The 21,952-nt window shown below is 55.4% G+C and overlaps 1 protein-coding gene and 1 long non-coding RNA gene across 2 annotated transcripts; one reads left to right on the top strand and one right to left on the bottom strand.

Moving 5' to 3' along the window:
• The first annotated feature begins 1,668 nt into the window (after nt 1–1,668).
• LOC135292407 (uncharacterized) lies at nt 1,669–2,336 on the top strand. The gene is made up of 3 exons (XR_010354767.1): nt 1,669–1,744; nt 2,059–2,115; nt 2,227–2,336. It is a non-coding gene; the product is annotated as an uncharacterized LOC135292407 (long non-coding RNA).
• Nucleotides 1,936–21,479, bottom strand: LOC135292406 (protein spinster homolog 1-like). Its single transcript, XM_064406616.1, is given in 14 exon segments — nt 1,936–2,359; nt 2,919–3,093; nt 4,656–4,754; nt 6,437–6,502; nt 7,427–7,542; nt 7,545–7,597; nt 10,621–10,776; nt 13,268–13,410; nt 15,132–15,152; nt 15,154–15,199; nt 16,186–16,337; nt 18,468–18,604; nt 20,879–20,944; nt 21,431–21,479. Coding segments are annotated over 14 exon segments (1,380 nt in total). The 5' UTR covers nt 21,453–21,479; the 3' UTR covers nt 1,936–2,231.
• Nucleotides 21,480–21,952: the final 473 nt, after the last annotated feature.

The following is a 21,952-nucleotide window of genomic DNA, read 5'->3' as shown; positions in this document are numbered from 1 at the left end:
AAAACCCCCCAAAACCCCAAAACCCCCCAAAAAATCCCAAACCTGCGCGGCCGCCGCCTCGAGCACCCCGAAATCCGCGGGGCCCCTCCCCCACCCCAGGAAACCGCGGCCGGAAACGCGGGGGGGGGGGGGAGGGGCGGGTGGGGGAGGGGCAGAGAGACGCCGAGAGCGAAATTCGGGGGTCCCGCCTTTATTGGGGGAGGGGAGCCCCGGATCTGGGGTCGGGGGAACCCAAAATGGGGCTGGGGTCCCAAAATTTGGGGCTGGAACCCCAAAAATTTGGGGCTGGGGTCCCGAAAATTTGGGGTTGGGGTCCCAAAGTTTGGGTTTGAACCCCAAAAATTTGGGGCTGGGGTCTCAAAAATGGGAGAGGTGACCCCAAAATTTGGGTTCGGAACCCCAAAAATTTGGGGTTGAGGTCCTGAAAATGGGGCTGGGGTCCCAAAATCTGGGGTGGGGGTCCCCGAATTTGGGTTTGAACCCCAAAAATTTGGGGTTTGGGGTCCTGAAAATGGGGCTGGGGTCCCAAAAACTGGGGGTGAGACCCCAAAATTCGGTTCGGAACCCCCAAAAATTTGGGGCTGGGGTCGCAAAATTTGGGGTTGGGACCCCAAATGTGGATCCGGAATCCCCCAAATTTGGGGCTGGGGTCCCGAAAATGGGGCCAGGACCCCAAAATCTGGGGCAGGGGTCCCCAGAATTGGGGATTGGGGTCCCAAAATGTGGATTTGGGACCCCAAATGTGAGGCAGGGACCCCAAAATTGAGGCTGGGGTCTCCAAAATGGGGTTGGGACCCCAAAATTTGGGTTTAGGACCCCAAAATCTGAGGTTGGGACCCCAAAATTTGGGTTTAGGACCCCAAAATCTGGGGCTGGGACCCCAATTTTGGGGCTGGGGTACTAAAAATGGGTCAGGGACCCCCAAAATCTGCGCCCAAGACCCCAAAATTGGGGGTTGGGACCCCAAAATCTGAGTCCAGGACCCCCAAATTTGGGGCTGGGACCCCAAAATTTGGGTTTGGGGTCCCAAAATCGGGGGGTGAGACCCCAAGTGTGGGGCTGGGGTCCCGAAAATGGGGCCAGGACCCCAAAATTTGGGGTTGGGGTCCCAAAATTTGGGAGTTCCACTCCAAAATCTGAGCCCAGGACCCCAAAATTTGGGGTTTTGACCCCAAAATCTGAGTCTGGAACCCCAAAATTTGGGGTTTTGAGCCCAAAATCTGAATCCAGAACCCAAAATTTGGGGTTTTGACCCCAAAATCTGAGCCCAGGACCCCGAAATTTGGGGTTTTGAGCCCAAAATCTGAATCTAGAACCCCAAATTTTGGGGTTGGGGTCCCAAATTCGGGGCCGGGACCCCAAAAATTGGGGCGGGCGACCCCTGGTGTGGTCAGTGTCCACTCTGTGTCCACTCTGTGTCCACTCTGCAGTGTCCACTCTCTCAGGTGAGTGACCACAGCTGCGGTCAGTGGTCACTCGGTCACTCTCCGGCCAGCTCGTGTGGTCAGTGTCCACTCCGTGTCCACTCCCCATGAGTGACCACAGCTCTGGTCATTTCCGGGTGGTCAGTGGTCACTCAGTGACTCTCAGTGGTCACTTGGTCACTCTCAGTGGTCAGTGGTCACTCTCAGGCCAGCCCACGGTCAGTGTCCACTCTGTGTCCACTCTCTCTCCATGAGTGACCACAGCTGTGGTCATTTTCAGCTGGTCAGTGGTCACTTGGTCACTCCTGGGTCACTCCCAGGTGGTGGTCAGTGGTCACTCAAGACCGCTCGTGGTCACTCCCAGGTGGTCAGTGGGTCAGTGGTCACTCAGGGTCACTCAGGCCAGCCTGTGGTCACTCAGTGGCCACTCCTAGATGGTCACTGGTCACTCAGGGTCACTCCCAGGTGGTCAGTGGGTCAGTGGTCACTCAGGCCAGCCCGTGGTCACTCCCAGGTGGTCAGTGGGTCAGTGGTCACTCGCAGTCACTCGTGGTCACTCGTGGTCACTCAGGCCAGCCCGTGGTCACTCGTGGCCACTCCTAGATGGTCACTGGTCACTCGTGGTCACTCCCAGGTGGTCAGTGGGTCAGTGGTCACTCGTGGTCACTCGTGGTCACTCGCGGTCACTCAGGTCCCTCAGGCCAGCCCGTGGTCACTCGTGGCCACTCCTAGATGGTCACTGGTCACTCGTGGTCACTCCCAGGCGGTCAGTGGTCACTCGTGGTCACTCGCGGTCACTCAGGTCCCTCAGGCCAGCACGTGGGCCACGGGCACGCGCCGTGTCCGGCCCCCGGCCGCGGGCGGCACCACGATGGCCGCGGGGTCGCCGTCGCCATCTTCGTCATCGTCGTCGTCGTCACCGTCCGGGGGCAGCCCTGGGGAGCGGTTCCGGAACGTTCCACGGGGCTCTGGAACCTCCCGAGGGGCTCTGGAACCTCCCAAGGGGGTTCTGGAAGGTTCTAAGGAAGTTCTAGAAGATTCTGTGGGGGTGTCTAGAAGTCTCTATGGGCGTTCTGGAAGGTGCCATGGGGTTCTAATGAAGTTCTAGAAGGTTCTGTGGGGGTTCTGGAAGGTTCTGTGGGGTTCTATGGAAGTTTCTAGAAGGGCAGCTCCTTCCCTCTCCCCCCAGTCCTCCCGCCCACCAGGGGGCGCCCTCCCCTCCCCATTCCCTCCATTTTCCCCTCAGTCCTCCCACCCACCGGGGGGCGCCTGTTTCCCCCCCATTCCCTCCATTTTCCCTCAGTCCTCCCGCCCACCAGGGGGCGCCCTCTTCCCTCCATTTTCCCTCAGTCCCCCCACCCACCAGGGGGCGCCCTCCCCTCCCCATTCCCTCCATTTCCCCTCAGTCCTCCCGCCCCCCAGGGGGCGCCCTCTTTTTCCCCATTCCCTCCATTTTCCCTCAGGGCTCCCGCCCGCCCGGCGCCGCTCCCTCACCGCGGGCCTCCCGCCGGGCCCGCCGCCGGTCCCGGGGCAGGGTGTTGCCGGCGGCCAGGAAGGCGGCTCCGCCCAGGGCGGCGGCGAACGGCAGCAGCAGCAGCGCCCGCAGCAGCGCCCCGGCCCCGCGCTGGTACGAGATGGCGGCGGCTCCGCCCCCCAGGGCGTCACTCACCTGAGGGGACAGCGCCGGGGCTGAGGGGAGCGGGCCCGGTGCTCCCAGTACGGCCCCGGTGCTCCCAGTACGGCCCCAGTGCCCTCCCAGTACGGCCCCGGTGCTCCCAGTACGGCCCCGGTGCCCTCCCAGTACAGCCCCAGTGCTCCCAGTACGGCCCCAGTGCTCCCAGTACAGCCCCAGTGCCCTCCCAGTACAGACCCGGTGCTCCCAGTACGGCCCCGGTGCTCCCAGTACGGCCCCAGTGCCCTCCCAGTACGGCCCCGGTGCTCCCAGTACGGCCCCGGTGCCCTCCCAGTACAGCCCCAGTGCTCCCAGTACGGCCCCAGTGCTCCCAGTACAGCCCCAGTGCCCTCCCAGTACAGACCCGGTGCTCCCAGTACGGCCCCAGTGCCCTCCCAGTACGGCCCCAGTGCTCCCAGTACGGCCCCAGTGCTCCCAGTACGGGCCCGGTGCCCTCCCAGTACAGCCCCAGTGCTCCCAGTACGGCCCCAGTGCTCCCAGTACGGGCCCGGTGTTACCGGTGTGGGCCCGGTGCCCTCAGAGAGGCCCCGCCCCCAAATGTGTCACTCATCTGAGGGGGCGGGGCCACAAAAAGGCGGGAACGGCGTGAGGGGAGCAGGCCCCGCCCCTCCCAGTGCTCCCAGTATGACCCCAGTGCTCCCCGTTTGGGCCACAATGGCTGCCCAGGGCTCCCAGTGTCCCTCAGCGATCCCAGTGCCCTTCCCAGTGATCCCAGTGCCCCTCCCAGTGCTCCCAGTACAGCCTCGATGCCTTCCCAGTCCTCACAGAGGCCCCCGCCCCCCGATGTGTCACTCATCTGAGGGGGCGGGGCCACAAAAGGCGGGAACGGCGTGAGGGGAGCAGGCCCCGCCCCTCCCAGTGCTCCCAGTACGGCCCCAGTGCTCCCAGTTTGGACTGGTAAGGATCTAATCCCCTCCCAGTGCTCCCAGTATGGGCCCAGAGCCTCTCCCAGTGCTCCCAGTTTGGACTGGTAAGGATCCAATCCCCTCCCAGTGCTCCCAGTATGGGCCCAGTGCTCCCAGTTTGGACTGGTAAGGATTTACAGTTTGGACTGGTAAGGATTTAATCCCCTCCCAGTGCTCCCAGTATGGGCCCAGTCCCCTCGCAGTCCCCCCAATCCCCTCCCAGTGTTCCCAGTATGGGCCCAGTCCCCTCCCAGTCCGTCCCAGTCTCACCAGTCCCACCAGGCAGGGGCTGCCCGCGTCCCCCAGCCCCTCCAGTCCAAACCAGTCCAAACCAGTACAAACCAGTCCCACCAGGTAGGGGCTGCCCGCGTCCCCCAGCCCCTCCCAGTCCAAACCAGTACAAACCAGTCTCACCAGTCCCACCAGGTAGGGGCTGCCCGCGTCCCCCAGCCCCTCCCAGTCCAAACCAGTACAAACCAGTACAAACCAGTCCCACCAGGTAGGGGCTGCCCGCGTCCCCCAGCCCCTCCCAGTCCAAACCAGTACAAACCAGTACAAACCAGTCCCACCAGGTAGGGGCTGCCCGCGTCCCCCAGCCCCTCCCAGTCCAAACCAGTACAAACCAGTACAAACCAGTCCCACCAGGTAGGGGCTGCCCGCGTCCCCCAGCAGGTGCGAGGCCACGATCTGCAGCGCCTCGGCCGTGGAGCGCCGCGCGGGGGGCACCACGTACTGGGATGAACTGGGATTAACTGGGAGCCACTGGGACGCCTCCCCAGGCTGACCAGTTCATCCCAGTGGGATCCCAGTCCCTCCCAGTTCATCCCAGTGCTCCCCAGTCCCTCCCAGTCCCTCCCAGTCCATTCCCAGTCCCTCCCAGTCCCTCCAGTCCCTCCCAGTCCATCCCAGTCCCTCCCAGTCCATTCCCAGTCCATTCCCAGTCCCTCCCAGTCCCTCCCAGTCCCTCCCAGTCCATCCCAGTCCATTCCCAGTCCATTCCCAGTCCCTCCCAGTCCATCCCAGTCCATTCCCAGTCCATTCCCAGTCCATCCCAGTCCCTCCCAGTCCCTCCCAGTCCATCCCAGTCCATTCCCAGTCCATTCCCAGTCCCTCCCAGTCCATTCCCAGTCCATTCCAGTCCATTCCCAGTCCATCCCAGTCCCTCCCAGTCCATTCCAGTCCATTCCCAGTCCCTCCCAGTCCCTCCCAGTCCCTCCCAGTCCATCCCAGTCCATTCCCAGTCCATTCCCAGTCCCTCCCAGTCCCTCCCAGTCCATTCCCAGTCCATTCCCAGTCCATTCCCAGTCCCTCCCAGTCCATCCCAGTCCATTCCCAGTCCATTCCCAGTCCCTCCCAGTCCATTCCCAGTCCATTCCCAGTCCATTCCCAGTCCATCCCAGTCCCTCCCAGTCCATCCCAGTCCATTCCCAGTCCATCCCAGTCCCTCCCAGTCCATCCAGTCCATTCCCAGTCCATTCCCAGTCCCTCCCAGTCCATCCCAGTCCATTCCCAGTCCATTCCCAGTCCCTCCCAGTCCATTCCAGTCCATTCCCAGTCCATTCCCAGTCCATCCCAGTCCCTCCCAGTCCATCCCAGTCCATTCCCAGTCCATTCCCAGTCCCTCCCAGTCCATTCCCAGTCCATTCCAGTCCATTCCCAGTCCATCCCAGTCCCTCCCAGTCCATCCCAGTCCATTCCCAGTCCATTCCCAGTCCCTCCCAGTCCCTCCCAGTCCTCCCAGTCCCTCCCAGTCCATCCCAGTCCATTCCCAGTCCATTCCCAGTCCCTCCCAGTCCATTCCCAGTCCATTCCCAGTCCATTCCCAGTCCATCCCAGTCCCTCCCAGTCCATTCCCAGTCCATTCCCAGTCCCTCCCAGTCCCTCCCAGTCCCTCCCAGTCCATCCCAGTCCATTCCCAGTCCATTCCCAGTCCCTCCCAGTCCCTCCCAGTCCATTCCCAGTCCATTCCCAGTCCATTCCAGTCCATTCCCAGTCCCTCCCAGTCCCTCCCAGTCCCTCCAGTCCCTCCCAGTCCATCCCAGTCCATTCCCAGTCCATTCCCAGTCCCTCCCAGTCCATTCCCAGTCCATTCCCAGTCCATTCCCAGTCCATCCCAGTCCCTCCCAGTCCATTCCCAGTCCCTCCCAGTCCCTCCCAGTCCCTCCCAGTCCATTCCCAGTCCATTCCCAGTCCATTCCAGTCCCTCCCAGTCCATCCCAGTCCATTCCCAGTCCATTCCCAGTCCCTCCCAGTCCATTCCCAGTCCATTCCCAGTCCATTCCCAGTCCATCCCAGTCCCTCCCAGTCCATCCAGTCCATTCCCAGTCCATCCCAGTCCCTCCCAGTCCATCCCAGTCCATTCCCAGTCCATTCCCAGTACCTCCCAGTCCATTCCCAGTCCGTCCCAGTCTCACCAGTAAGATGTCGGCCACGATGGCCCAGTTCAGGGACAGCAGCGTCTCCCCCAGGAAGATGAAAACCTGCGGGGGGGGGGTCCCAGTTCAGACCAGTTCAGCCCAGTAACCTCCCAGTGTGCTCCCAGTAACCTCCCAGTTCATCCCAGTTCAGCCCAGTTCATCCCAGTGAGCTCCCAGTCCCTCCCAGTCCATCCCAGTGACCCAAACCCCCCCAGGATCCCCCCCAGACCCTCCCAGTGCCCCCCAGACCCGTCCCAATCCTCCCAGTTTGTCCCAGTCCCTCCAGTCCCTCCCAGTCCCTCCCAGTCCATCCCAGTACCCCCCCAAACCCCCCCGAATCCCCTCCCAGTCCATCCCAGTGACCCCAAAACCCCCAGGATCCCCCCCAGACCCCCTCAGACCCCTCCAGACCCCATCCCAGTCCCTCCCAGTCCATCCCAGTTTGTCCCAGTTTGCGGCAGTGCTCACGTAGGCGGCGGGGGGGGCACGGCCGGGCACAGAGCAGCGCCAGCAGCAGGCAGGGCGCCCCCCTCCAGGAGCCCCAAACCCCCCGGGATCCCCCCCAGACCCCCCTCAGACCCCCCCCAGACCCCGTCCCAGTCCGTCCCAGTTTGTCCCCAGTCCATCCCAGTGCTCACGTAGGCGGCGGGGGGGCACGGCCGGGCACAGAGCAGCGCCAGCAGCAGGCAGGGCGCCCCCCCCAGGAGCCCCAAACCCCCCGGGATCCCCCCCAGACCCCTCCCAGTGCCCCCCAGACCCCGTCCAGTTTGTCCCAGTTTGTCCCAGTCCATCCCAGTGCTCACGTAGGCGGCGGGGGGGCACGGCCGGGCACAGAGCAGCGCCAGCAGCAGGCAGGGCGCCCCCCCCAGGAGCCCCAAACCCCCCGGGATCCCCCCCAGACCCCTCCCAGTGCCCCCCAGACCCCATCCCAGTCCGTCCAGTTTGTCCCAGTTTGCGGCAGTGCTCACGTAGGCGGCGGGGGGGCACGGGCCGCGCGCACAGCAGCGCCAGCAGCAGGCAGGGCGCCCCCCCCAGGAGCCCCCCCGCGCACAGCAATGGATCCGCCCGGGGCTGGCGGGGGCGGAGCCTGCGCGAGAGCTCCGCCCCAGCCCCACCCCCAGCACGCCCGAGCCGCAGGTGAGCGCCCCGAAGAGCAGGCTGGGGTCAAAGGTCACGGGAAATTAAAAATGAGGGAATTAATTAATTAACGAGGAACGTCGTTAGGAGTGGGGGGTGAGGGGGGGTGGGGGGGTCTGCCTCAAAGTAGGGAATTCCCACCCAAAATGACCCAAAATAACCCAAAATAGAGAAACTCAACCCCAAAATGACCCAAAATGGGGAGATTCCACCCCGAAATGTGGAGATTCCACCCCAAAATGACCCAAAATGGGGAGATTCTATCTAAAAATAACCCAAAATGGAGAAATTCCAGCCCAAAATGGGAAAATTCCACCCCAAAACAGGGGAATTCCACCCCAAAATAACTCAAAATAGAGAAACTCAACCCCAAAATGATCCAAAATGGGGAGATTCTACCCCGAAATAGGGAAATTCCACCCAAAATGACCCAAAATGGGGAGATTCCACCCCAAAATGACACAAAATGAGGAATTTCTACCCCAAAATAGGGGAATTCCACCCCAAAATGACCCAAAACGGGGAGATTCTACCCCAAAATAGGGAAATTCTACCCAAAATAACCCAAAATAGAGAAACTCAACCCCAAAATGACCCAAAATGGGGAGATTCCACCCCAAAATGATCCAAAATGGAGAGATTCCACCCCAAAATGTCCCAAAATAACTCAAAATAGAGAAACTCAACCCCAAAATAACCCAAAATGGGGGGATTCTAGCCCAAAATAGGGAAATTCCATCCCAAAAGGACCCAAAATGATCCAAAATAGGGAAATTCCACCCCAACATGGGGAGATTCTCCCCCAAAGTGACCCAAAATGGGGAGATTCTACCCCGAAATAGGGAAATTCCACCCCCAAATGACCCAAAATGGGGAGAGTCTGCCTCAAAATAGGGAAATTCCACCCCAAAATGACACAAAATCAGGAATTTCTACCCCAAAATAGGGGAATTCCGCCCCAAAATTACCCAAAATGAGGAGATTCCACCCCAACATGAGGAGATTCCACCCAAAAATGACACAAAATGGGGAGATTCCACCCCAAAATAGGGAAATTCCATCCCAAAATGGGGAGATTCCACCCCAAAATGGGAGATTCCACCCCAAAATAGGGAAATTCCACCCCAAAATGGGGAGATTCCACCCCAAAATGGAGAGATTCTACCCCGAAATAGGGAAATTCCACCCCAAAATGACCCAAAATGGGGAGATTCTGCCCCAAAATGACCCAAAACGGGGAAATTCCACCCCAAAATTATCTAAAATGGGGAGATTCCACCCAAAATGGCCCAAACTAATCCAAATATCCCCAAAAATTCCTCAAATTCCCCCAAATGTCCCTGAAATGACCCCCAGAATGTCCCCAAACTGCCCCAAAATGCCCCCAAAACAACCCAAAAATATCTCAAAATGTCCCCAAGTATCCCCAAAATGTCCCCAAAAATGCCCAAACTGCCCCAAAATCTCCCCTAAATGTCCCAAAAATTCCCCAAATCCCCCAGATCTGCCCCAAATCTCCCCAAAATGTCCCCAAAAGTGCCCAAAATGTCCCCAAAACAACCCAAAAATGCCCCAAATCCCCCCAGATCTGCCCAAATCCCCCCAAAAATGCCCCAGAATCTCCCCAAACTGCCCCAAAACAACCCAAAAATACCTCAAAATGTCCCCAAATTCCCCCAAATGTCCCCAAAATGTCCCCAAATGTCCCCAAAAATTCCCTAAATCTCCCCAAATGTGCCCAAACTGCCCCAAAATGTCCCCAAATGTCCCCAAATCCCCCCAAAAATCCCCAAATGTCCCCAAAAATACCCAAAATCTTCCCAAAATGCCCCCAAAATGTCCCCAAGGTGCCCCAAAATGCCCCAAAACAACCCAAAAATGCCCCAGAATGTCCCCAAATACCCCAAAAATTCCCCAAATCCCCCCAAAAATCCCCCAAATCTCCCCAAACTGCCCCAAAAGTGCCCAAAATGTACCCAGACCTCCCCAAAATGCCCCCAAAATGACCCAAAATGTCCCCGAAAGTGCCCAAAAATCCCCAAATATTCCCCAAAATTCCCCCAAATGTCCCAAAAAGCCCCAAAACGCCCCAAATTCGGTGCCACCCCACCTCTGGTCCGCCCTGCAGCGCCGCCCCCCCGGCAGGGCTGCCCCTCCCCCAATGTCCCCAACCCCCAAAATTCCCCCAAACTGCCCCAAAAGTGCCCAAAATGTACCCAGACCTCCCCAAAATGCCCCCAAAATGACCCCAAAAGTGCCCAAGTATCCCAAAATGTCCGCAAAAGTGCCCAAAATATCCCCAAATTGTCCCCAAATGTGCCTAAAATGTCCCCAAAAATGCCCAAACTGCCCCAAAATCTCCCCTAAATGTCAAAAAAATTTCCCAAATCCCCCAGATCCCCCCAAAATGTCCCCAAAAGTGCCCAAAATGTCCTCAAAAATGCCCCAGGATGTCCCCTAACTGCCCCAAACCATCCCAAAAATACCTCAAAATGTCCCCAAATTCCCCAAAATGTCCCCAAAATGTGCCCAAATGTCCCAAAAAGCCCCAAAACGCCCCAAATTGGGGTGCCACCCACCTCTGGTCGCCCTGGCAGCGCCGCCCCCCCGGCAGGGCTGCCCCTCCCCCAATGTCCCCAACCCCCAAAATTCCCCCAAACTGCCCCAAAAGTCCCCAAAATGTTTCCAAATCCCCCCAAAATGCCCCCAGAAGTGCCCAAGTATCCCCAAAATGACCCAAAATGTCCCGAAAGTGCCCAAAAATCCCCAAATATTCCCCAAAAATTCCCCCAAATGTCCCAAAATGCCCCAGAATGTCCCAAAAGTACCCAAAATGTCCTGAATGCCCCAAAATGTGCCCAAAATGCCCCAAAATGTCCCCAAAAGGTCCCCAAATATCCCCAAAAGTGCCCAAAATGTCCCCAAAACATCCCAAAAATGCCCCAGAATGTCCCCAAACTGCCCCAAACCAACCCAAAAACACTCAATAAGTCCCCAAACGTCCCCAAAAAGCCCCAAAACGCCCCAAATTCGGTGCCACCCACCTCTGGTCGCCCTGGCAGCGCCGCCCCCCCCGGCAGGGCTGCCCCTCCCCCCGCGCCAGGCGCACGCGGAACAGGAACGCCGGGGCCCAGAGCGCCAGCGCGCCCGTCACGAAGGCCACGGCCGTGAACCCCAGCGTGGACAGCACCAGAGTGCGGCTGGGGACAGAAAAGTGTCAGAATTAGCCAAAAATTAACGAATTCCTGCAAAAAACCCCGTTAAAATAACCCAAAGTATGAAAATTCTACACAAAAATGGGCAACACCGGCCGAAATCGGCCCAAAAATGGCCCTGGGGACAGCGGTGACACAGGGCACTGAGGGGACATCGAGTGTGGACAGCACCAGCGTGCGGCTGCGGGGACAGAAATGTCAGAATTAGCACAAAAATTAACGAATTTCTGCAAAAAACCGCGTTAAAATCGAGCAAAATATGAAAATCCTACACAAAAACGGCCAAAATCGGCCCAAAAATGGCCCTGGGGACAGCGGTGACACAGGGCACGGCCGTGAACCCCAGCGTGGACAGCACCAGCGTGCGGCTGCGGGGAGAAATGTGTCAGAATTAGCCAAAAATTAACGAATTCCTGCAAAAAACCCCGTTAAAATAACCCAAAGTATGAAAGTTCTACACAAAAATGGGCAAAACCGGCCGAAATCGGCCCAAAAATGGCCCTGGGGACAGCGGGGACAAAGGCCACGGCCGTGAAACCGAGTGTGGACAGCACCAGGGTGCGGCTGGGGACAGAAATGTCAGAATTAGCCCAAAAATTAACGAATTTCTGCAAAAAACCCCGTTAAAATAGAGCAAAATATGAAAATTCTACACAAAAACGGCCAAAATCGGCCCAAAAGTGGCCCTGGGGACAGCGGTGACACAGGGCACGGCCGTGAACCCCAGCGTGGACAGCACCAGCGTGCGGCTGCGGGGAGAAAAGTGTCAGAATTAGCCAAAAATTAACGAATTTCTGCAAAAAACCCCGTTAAAATAACCCAAAGTATGAAAATTCTACACAAAAATGGGGAAAAAACGGCCCAAAAATGGCCCTGGGGACAGCGGTGACACAGGACACGGCCGTGAACCCCAGCGTGGACAGCACCAGGGTGCGGCTGCGGGAGAAAAGAGCCAAAATCAGCAAAAAATTAACGAATTCCTGCAAAAAACCCCGATAAAATAGAGCAAAATATGAAAATTCTACACAAAAATGGGGAAAAACGGCCCAAAAGTGGCCCTGGGGACAGCGGTGACACAGGGCACGGCCGTGAACCCCAGCGTGGACAGCACCAGCGTGCGGCTGGGGACAGAAATGTGTCAGAATTAGCCAAAAAATTAACGAATTTCTGCAAAAAACCCCGTTAAAATAACCCAAAGTATGAAAGTTCTACACAAAAATGGGCAAAACCGGCCGAAATCGGCCCAAAAATGGCCCTGGGGACAGCGGGGACACAGGGCACTGAGGGGACATCGAGTGTGGACAGCACCAGCGTGCGGCTGGGGGCAGAAATGTCAGAATTAGCACAAAAATTAACGAATTTCTGCAAAAAACCGCGTTAAAATCGAGCAAAATATGAAAATCCTACACAAAAACGGCCAAAATCGGCCCAAAAATGGCCCTGGGGACAGCGGGGACACAGGGCACGGCCGTGAAACCGAGCGTGGACAGCACCAGGGTGCGGCTGGGGACAGGAAAGAGACAAAATCAGCAAAAAAATACTGAAATTCTGCAAAAAACCCCGATAAAATAGAGCAAAATGGGCAAAAACGGCTCAAATTGACCAAAAAACGGCTCAAATCCACCCAAAAATGGCCCTGGGGACAGCGGGGACGAAGGCCACGGCCGTGAAACCGAGCGTGGACAGCACCAGGGGGCGGCTGGGGACAGAAATGTCAGAATTAGGCCAAAAAAAATCCAAATTTCTGCAAAAAAATCGGGTTAAAAGAAGCCAAAACCGGCCGAAATTGCCCCAAAATGGCCCCAAAGCCCAACCCCCACCCTAAAACCACCGAGCGGTCACTCAGGGGTCACTCAGGGGTCAGGGGTCATTGGGTCAGGGGTCACTCAGGGGTCAGGGGTCAGGGGTCACTCAGGGGTCAGGGGTCACTCAGGGGTCAGGGGTCACTCGGGTCAGGGGTCACTCAGGGGTCAGAGGTCAGGGGTCACTCAGGGGTCACTCAGAGGTCAGGGGTCACTCAGGGTCACTCGGGGGTCACTCAGGGGTCACTCAGAGGTCAGGGGTCACTCAGGGTCAATCGGGGGTCACTCAGGGGTCACTCGGGGGTCAGGGGTCAGTGGTCACTCATACAGGGGTCACTCAGGGGTCACTCAGGGGTCAGGGGTCACTCAGAGGTCATTGGTCAGTGGGTCAGGGGTCAGTGGTCACTCTGTGGTCACTCAGGGGTCAGGGGTCACTCAGAGGTCACTCAGGGGTCAGGGGTCACTCTGTGGTCACTCAGGGGTCAGGGGTCACTCTGTGGTCACTCAGAGGTCAGTGGTCACTCAGGGGTCACTCAGGGGTCAGGGGTCACTCAGGGGTCAGGGGTCAGGGGTCAGGGGTCACTCAGGGGTCAGGGGTCACTCAGGGGTCACTCAGGGGTCACTCAGGGGTCAGGGGTCACTCAGGGGTCACTCAGGGGTCAGGGGTCACTCACTTCCGGCCGAGCTCCCGCAGGTCGTGCCCCCAGGAGCGGGGGAGGGGCGCGGGGGGCGCCGCCCCCTCCAGGCCGCCCCGGGGGGGGTCGCTGACCACGGCCAGGAGCAGGAGCAGCGCCACCAGCCCCAGGACAGGGGTCACCTGCGGGTCAGGGGTCACGCAGAGGTCATTGGGGTCACCCGGGGGTTGAAATTCGGGGGTTTTGGGTCACTGAAGGGTTAAAATTTGGGATTTGGGGTCATTGAAGGGTTAAAGTTTGGGGGTTTGGGGGTCCCAGGGGTCAGCCAGGGGTCAGGGGTCAGCCAGGGGTCATTTAGGGGTCACTCGGGGTCATTTAGGGTCACTTAAAGGTCATTTGGGGTCATCCAGGGGTTAAAATTTGGGGATTTTGGTCATTTGGGGTCATTGAAGGGTTAAAATTTGGGGGTTTGGGGGTCACCCAGGGGTCACCCAGGGGTCAGGGGTCAGCCAGGGGTCACTCATAGGTTAAAATTCGGGGGGGTTTGGGTCATTTGGGGTCAGTTATGGGTTAAAATTCGGGAATTTGGGGTCATTGAAGGGTTAAAATTTGGGGGTTCGGGGCTCCCAGGGGTCAGGGGTCACCCAGGGGTCATTTAGGGGTCACTTAAAGGTCATTTGGGGTCATCCAGGGGTTAAAATTTGGGGGTTTTGGGCCATTCAGGGGTTAAAATTCGGGGGTTTGGGGGTCCCAGGGGTCACCCAGGGGTCATTTAAGGGTTAAAATTTGGGATTTTGGGTCATTTGGGGTCATTGAAGGGTTAAAATTCGGGGGTTTGGGGGACCCAGGGGTCACCCAGGGGTCGCTCAGGGTTCCATTTTTTGGGCGATTTCGGGGCAAATTTTTTGGGTGATTTTCGGTTGAATTTTGGGATGAATTTTGAGTGAAGTTTCGATGAATTTTGGGTGAATTTTGGGAAATTCGGGATGAATTTTTGGTCAGCTTTGGGTGAATTTTGGGTGATGTTTGTGTGAGTTTTGGAGGAATTTCAGCTGGATTTTGGGAAATTTTGGGGAAATTTTTGGAAATTTTTGGTCAATTTTGGGTGATTTTTGGGTGAATTTTTGGCAATTTTTTGGTGAATTTTGGGTGATTTTTGGATGAACTTTTGGGGCATTTTGGATTAATTTTTGGTGAATTTTGGATGAATTTTTGAACGAGTTTTGGATGAATTTTTGGCAATTTTTGGGTGAATTTTTGGGTGAATTTCGGGTGTTTTTTTGGGCGATTTTTGGGATGAATTTTGGGTAAATTTTTGATTAATTTTGGGTGAATCTTGGGAAATTTTGGGTGAATTTTTGGGCAAACTTTTGGTGAATTTTGGATGCATTTTTGGGTGGAAATTTGGCGATTTTCTGGCTGCATTTTGGCTGAGTTTTTTGTGAATTTTGGAAAATTTCAGACGAATTTTTGGATGAATTGTGGCTGAATTTCGGGTGTTTTTTTGGGCTAATTTTTGGGGGAATTTTTTGTGAATTTTGGGTGAATTTTGGGAAATTTTGGTTGATTTTTTTGGGTGAATTTTGGGTGAATTTCAGGTGCGTTTTTCTGGTGAATTTTGGGAAATTTGGGGTGATTTTTCGGGTGAATTTTGGGTGAATTTGGGGTGAATTTTTCAGGTGAATTTTGGGAAATTTGGGATGGATTTTTGGGTGAATTTTGGGTGAATTTCAGGTGAATTTTTCGGGTGAATTTTGGGAAATTTGGGGTGAATTTTTGGGTGAATTTTGGGTGAATTTCAGGTGAATTTTTCTGGTGAATTTTGGGAAATTTGGGGTGGATTTTTGGGTGTTTTTTCGGGTGAATTTGGGGTTTCTCCCCGCCCGCCCCTCCCCCCGCTCACCCGCAGCGCCCAGCGCCAATCGGGCCGCCAGGTCCTTGACCTTTGACCCCGCGATGTAACCCAGGCCGCTGCGGGGGGAGGGGCGGGGTCACGCGGGGGTCACGGCACCCCCGAATCACCCCTCCCCCCACCCCCCAGTGTCCCCTCCCCCAATTCTTCACCTCCCCTCCCCCACCCTCAATAACCCCAGCCCCTCCCCCACCGCCCCTCCCCCCATTATTGATCCCAGCCCCTCCCCCACCCACCACAGCCCCTCCCCCCACTGTCTCACCCGCCCAGGTAGAAGCCCCTCCCCCACTGCCCCTCCCCCACTGCCCCTCCCCCACCCCAATTACTGATCCCAGCCCCTCCCCCACTCCTACTGCCCCTCCCCCCAATTATTGATCTCAGCCCCATCCCCATTTCCGCCCCTCCCCCATTGCCCTCCCACTCTCACCTGCCCAGGGGCACGGCCAGGTAGAGCCCTGCATTGCCCCTCCCCCACTCCCCTCCCCCCCTCTCACCTGCCCAGGGGCACGGCCAGGTAGAGCCCTGCATTGCCCCTCCCCCACTCCCCCTCCCCCACTCTCACCTGCCCAGGGGCACGGCCAGGTAGAACCCTGCACTGCCCCTCCCCCATTCCCCTCCCCCTCTCACCTGCCCAGGGGCACGGCCAGGTAGAACCCTGCATTGCCCCTCCCCCATTCCCATTGAAGCCCCTCCCCCATGTCTCACCTGCCCAGGGGCACGGCCAGGTAGAGCCCTGCATTGCCCCTCCCCCATTCCCATTGAAGCCCCTCCCCCATGTCTCACCTGCCCAGGGGCACGGCCAGGTAGAGCCCTGCATTGCCCCTCCCCCATTCCCATTGAAGCCCCTCCCCCACTCTCACCTGCCCAGGGGCACGGCCAGGTAGAAGCCCTCCCCCATTCCCCTCCCCCTCTCACCTGCCCAGGGGCACGGCCAGGTAGAACCCCTCCCCCACTCCCCTCCCCCTCTCACCTGCCCAGGGGCACGGCCAGGTAGAACCCTGCATTGCCCCTCCCCCATTCCCATTGAAGCCCCTCCCCCTCTCACCTGCCCAGGGGCACGGCCAGGTAGAAGCCGCCCAGGGCGCGGCTGCGGGCGGGGCCGCGGAACAGATCGGCCACGAGCGTGGGGGCCAGCGTGGAGTAGGCGGCCTCGCCCACCCCCACCAGGGCCCGGCCCGCCAGGAGGGCCCCGAAGTGCTGGGGGAGGGGCACGGGGTCACTGACCCATCCCCCACCTTCATTATCCATCCCCTGCCCCACCCCCACCAGGGCCCGGCCGGCCAGGAGCGCCCCGAAGTGCTGGGGGGAGGGGCAGGGATCAGGGACCCATCCCCCACCATCCTCACCCATCCCCCACCCTGCCCTGCCCATCCCCCACCCAGCCAGGAGCACCCCGAAGTGCTGGGGGGAGGGGCAGGGGAGGTCACTGACCCATCCCCCACCCCAAATCTCCCCCAGGAATTTTGGGGTTCGGGGGCTGAAACCGGAGCCCAGGTGAGCCCAGGTGTGCCCCTGACCCCCCCAGGTGTGCCCCTGACCCCCCCAGGTGTGTCCCAGGTAAATTTTGGATGTTCCTGGGTGTGTCCAGGTGTGCCCAGGTGTGTCCCTGACCCCCAGATGTGCCCAGGTGTGCCCAGGTGTATTTTGGATGTCCCCAGGTGTGCCCCCAGGTGTATCTCAGGTACGTTTTGGATGTCCCCAGGTGTGCCCCCAGGTGTATCTCAGGTACGTTTTGGATGTCCCCAGGTGTATCTCAGGTGTGTCTCAGGTGTGCTTTAGGTGTCCTCAGGTGTATTTCGTGTGTCCCAGGTGTATCTCAGGTGTATCTCAGGTGTGTTTTGTCTGTCCCAGGTGTGTCTCAGGTACATTTTGGGTGTCCCCACGTGTATTTTGGGTGTCCCCAGGTGTGTCCCAGGTGTATTTGGGTGTGTCCCCAGGTATATTTTAGGTGTCCCCAGGTGTGCCCAGGTGTGCCCCCAGGTGTATTTTAGGTGTGTTTTGTGTGTCTCAGGTGTATTTTATGAATCTCAGGTGTGTTTTGGGTGTGTCTCACCTGCGGGGGCACGAAGCTCGTTGCCAGGGTCACCCCCGACCACAGCCCCAGCCCCAGGTGTATCTCAGGTGTATTTTATGTGTATTTTGTGTATCCCAGGTGTATCTCAGGTGTATTTTGGATATCCCCAGGTGTGCCCAGGTGTCTCTCACCTGTGGGGGCACGAAGCTGGTGGCCAGGGTCACCCCCGACCACAGCCCCAGCCCCAGGTGTGTCCCAGGTGTATCTCAGGTGTATTTTGTGTATCCCAGGTACATTTTGGATATCCCCAGGTGTGCCCAGGTGTATCTCAGGTGTATTTTGGATGTCCCCAGGTGTATCTCAGGTGTATTTTATGAATCCCAGGTGTGCCCAAGTGTGTCTCAGGTGTGTTTTGGGTGTGTCTCACCTGCGGGGGCACGAAGCTCGTTGCCAGGGTCACCCCCGACCACAGCCCCAGCCCCAGGTGTATCTCAGGTGTATCTCAGGTGTATTTTCTGTGTATTTTATGAACCCCAGGTGTATCCCAGGTACATTTTGGATATCCCCAGGTGTATCTCAGGTGTATTTTATGAACCCCAGGTGTATCTCAGGTGTGCCCAGGTGTATCTCAGGTGTGTCCCAGGTGTATCTCAGGTGTATTTTATGTGTATTTTATGTATCCCAGGTGTATCCCAGGTACATTTTGGATGTCCCCAGGTGTGCCCAGGTGTGTCCCAGGTGTGTCTCACCTGTGGAGGTACAAAGCTGGTGGCCAGGGTGGCCCCCGACCACAGCCCCAGCCCCAGGTGTATCTCAGGTGTATTTTGGGTGTATTTTGTGTATCCCAGGTGTATTTTATGTGTATTTTAAGAACCCCAGGTGTATCTCAGGTGTGCCCAGGTGTATCTCAGGTGTATTTTGTGTATTTTATGTATCCCAGGTGTATCCCAGGTGTATTTTGGATATCCCCAGGTGTGTTTTGGGCGTGTCCCAGGTGTGTCTCACCTGTGGAGGTACAAAGCTGGTGGCCAGGGTGACCCCCGACCCACAGCCCCAGCCCCAGGTGTGTCCCAGGTGTATTTTATGAACCCCAGGTGTATCTCAGGTGTATTTTGTGTATCCCAGGTGTATTTTATGTGTATTTTATGAACCCCAGGTGTATCTCAGGTGTGCCCAGGTGTGCCCAGGTGTGCCCAGGTGTATCTCAGGTGTATTTTGGGTGTATTTTGTGTATCCCAGGTGTATTTTATGTGTATTTTAAGAACCCCAGGTGTGTCTCAGGTGTGCCCAGGTGTGTCCCAGGTGTGTCTCACCTGTGGAGGTACAAAGCTGGTGGCCAGGGTGACCCCCGACCACAGCCCCAGCCCCAGCGCCAGGAGCCGCTTGCGGCTGTGCCGATCCCCCAGGAACCCAAAGAGAGGAGCCAGCACCAGGTAACTGCTGATGAACACTGCAGGTGCACAGACAGACAGGTGAGATGCAATTAACAGAGTAATTAAACATTAAAAAAATTAAAAAACAAAAAAAACCCAAAAAAAAAACACAAAAAACCACCCAAAATGGACAAAACCAGCCCAGAAATGGCACAAAGCACCAGGTAACTGCTGATGAACACTGCAGGTGAGACAGACAGGTGAGGGGAAATTAACAAAGTAATTAAAAAATTAAAAAAAAAATCCCAAAAAAAGCCACAAAAAACCCACAAAAAATCTCCAAAAAATTAAAAATAACCAAGAAAAACAACACAAAAATGGACACAAACCGTCCCAAATTGCTGATGAACACTGCAGGTGAGACACAGACAGGTGAGGGGAAATTAACAAAATAATTAAAAATAAAATAAAAAAAACATCCACAAAAAAAACACAAAAAAACCCACCCAAAAATGAAAAATAACCAATAAAAAACAACCCAGAAATGGACACAAAGCACCAGGTAACTGTTGATGGACACTGCAGGTGAGACAGGTGAGACGCAACTAACAGAGTAATTAAACATTTAAACAAAAAACAAACAAAAAAAACCCCACAAAAACCCCAAAATCCTGAAAAAAATCACCCAAAAAAGGAAAAAAAACCCAACCCAAAAATGGACATGAAACTGCTGATGGACACTGCAGGTACAGACACAGACAGGTGAGACGCAATTAACAGAGTAATTAAAAATCAGAGAAAAAAAAAAAAAAAAAAACACCAACAAAAACCCCCCAAAATCCTGAAAAAAAATCACCCAAAAATGGAAAAAAACAACCCAAAAATGAACATGAAACTGCTGATGAACCCTGCAGGTACAGAGACAGGTGAGACACAATTAACAGAATAATTAAAAATTAAAAAAAAAAAACAAAACAAAACAAAAAAAAAACCACAAAAAATCCCCCAAAATCCTGAAAAAAAATCACCCAAAAATGGAAAAAACACCAACCCAAAAGTGGAAAAAACAACAGAAAAATGAACATGAAACTGCTGATGGACACTGCAGGTGAGACAGACAGGTGAGACGCAATTAACAGAGTAATTAAAAATTTAAAACAAAAAAACAAACAAAAAACAAAAAAAAAACCCACAAAAAAACACCCAAAAATGAAAAATAGCCAATAAAAAACCCCAAAAAATGGACATAAACCGTCCCAAACTGCTGATGGACACGGCAGGTGAGACACAGACAGGTGAGACGCAATTAACAGAGTAATTAAAAATTTAAACAAAAAACAAACAAAAAAAAAAAACAAAAAAAGCCCCAAAATCCTGAAAAAAATCACCCAAAAATGGAAAAAACAACCCAAAAATGGACATGAAACTGCTGATGGACACTGCAGGTACAGACACAGACAGGTGAGACGCAATTAACAGAGTAATTAAAAATTTAAACAAAAAACAAACAAAAAAAACCCAAAAAAAGCCCCAAAATCCTGAAAAAAATCACCCAAAAATGGAAAAAACAACCCAAAAATGGACATGAAACTGCTGATGGACACTGCAGGTGAGACAGGTGAGACGCAATTAACAGAATAATTAAAAATTAAAAAAAACCAAAAAAAAACCAAAAAAAAATCCTGGCAAAATCACCCAAACCCAAAAAAAAAATCACCTAAAAGTGGAGAAAACCAACCCAAAAATAAAGATAAAACGGCTGATGGGCACTGGGCGGGTGAGACAAGTTGGGAAAAACTCCCAAAATTTAATTAAAAATCAAAAAAGACATCAAAAAACCACAAAAAAACCCCCAAAAGAACCTCAAAAAAACCTCAGAACACCCCAAACCCGCCCCAAAACCAAAATAAAAAACATCCCCAAACAAAAAAAAAAATCAAAAGAACCCAAAACCAAAAAAAAATCCAAAAAAACCCAAAACCAAAAAAAAAACCAAAACAAAAAAAAAACCCCAAAAAACCCAAAACCAAAAAAAAAAGCCAAAACAAAAAAAAATCCAAAAGCCCCAAAACAAAACAAAACAAAAAAAATCCAAAAAAAAAAAAACCAAAAAACCCCAAACCAATAAAAAATCTCCCCAAAACCACAAAAACCCAAAAAAAACAAAAAAAAAAAAAAAAAAAGAAAGAAAACACCAAAAAAATCCCCAAACCTCCCCTAAAAACCTCACAACAACTTCATAAAAATCAAAAAAATTCCCCAAAATTCCCCCAAACCAACCCCAGCCCCACCCCCCAGGAATGGTGGGCGTGGCCCGGGGTGGGCGTGGCCCGGGGTGGGCGTGGCCTCACCTGTCTGCAGGAGGCCGGAGCTGCTGTCGCCGATCCCGAAATAATCCTCGACTTCCGGCAGCACCCCTGGGGGCGGGGCAGCGCTGGGCCACGCCCACCCACGCGTGGGACACGCCCCCACCCCCTGAGCCCTGAGCCCCTCCCGGTAATTAAAGGATTTAATTAATAACCAGCCCCTCCCCCACCCTTTGGCCCCTCCCCTTTTTCCTGAGCCCCTCCCCCACCCTTTGGCCCCTCCCCCTTTTCCTGAGCCCCTCCCCCTCCTCAGGCCCCGCCCCCTTTACGAGCCACACTCATCTAATTAAAGATGTTAATTAAGCATGGCAGAGCCCCTCCCCCACCCCCGAGCCCCTCCCCCTTTTGGCCACGCCCCTTTCCCAAAGCCACGCCCACTTTTCCGGCCACGCCCACATAATTAACGAGGTTAATTAAGCACAGATTGGCCCCTCCCCTTTTTCATTGGCCACGCCCCATCCTCCGGCCCCTCCCCCTTTTCACAAGCCCCTCCCCCAGCTCAGACCACGCCCCTTTTCCCTTAGCCCCGCCCCTCACCCGCCACGGTGAAGCGGTCCATGTAATTAAGCAGGTTAATTAGGCAGAGCACGGCCCACGCTCAGGTGGGGGGCGGGGCGGAGGGGGCGGGGCTTTGCCCGCGGGGGGCGGGGCCGCCGCCTGGTCCGGCCCCGCCCCCACCGTGACGTCATCGGGGCGAGCCAAGGTGGGGGAGGGGCAGGGGGAGGCCATGGGGGGGGGAGGGGAGCTGGGGGGGGAGGGGAGAGAGAGGGGGAGGGGAGAGAGAGAGGGGGAGGGGCCGCAGGTCAGGGAAATTCAGCCAAATTGAACAGAATTCACCCCAAAATCACCCCAAAACCCAAATTCAACGAAATTCATCCCAAAAACCACCAAAAAGCCCAAAAGTCACCCCAAAACCCCCCAAATTCACCCCCAAATCACCCCAAAACTCAACAAAATTCAACAAAACTCACCCAAAAATGACCGAAAACCCCAAAATTCACCCCAAAGATCACCCAAAAAACCCAAAAATTCACCCCCAAAAAACCCAAATTTCAACAA

The sequence above is a fragment of the Passer domesticus genome, unplaced genomic scaffold (genome assembly GCF_036417665.1).
Source record: "Passer domesticus isolate bPasDom1 unplaced genomic scaffold, bPasDom1.hap1 HAP1_SCAFFOLD_338, whole genome shotgun sequence".
Taxonomy (NCBI): domain Eukaryota; kingdom Metazoa; phylum Chordata; class Aves; order Passeriformes; family Passeridae; genus Passer; species Passer domesticus.
This window is presented reverse-complemented; position numbering and strand designations above follow the sequence as displayed.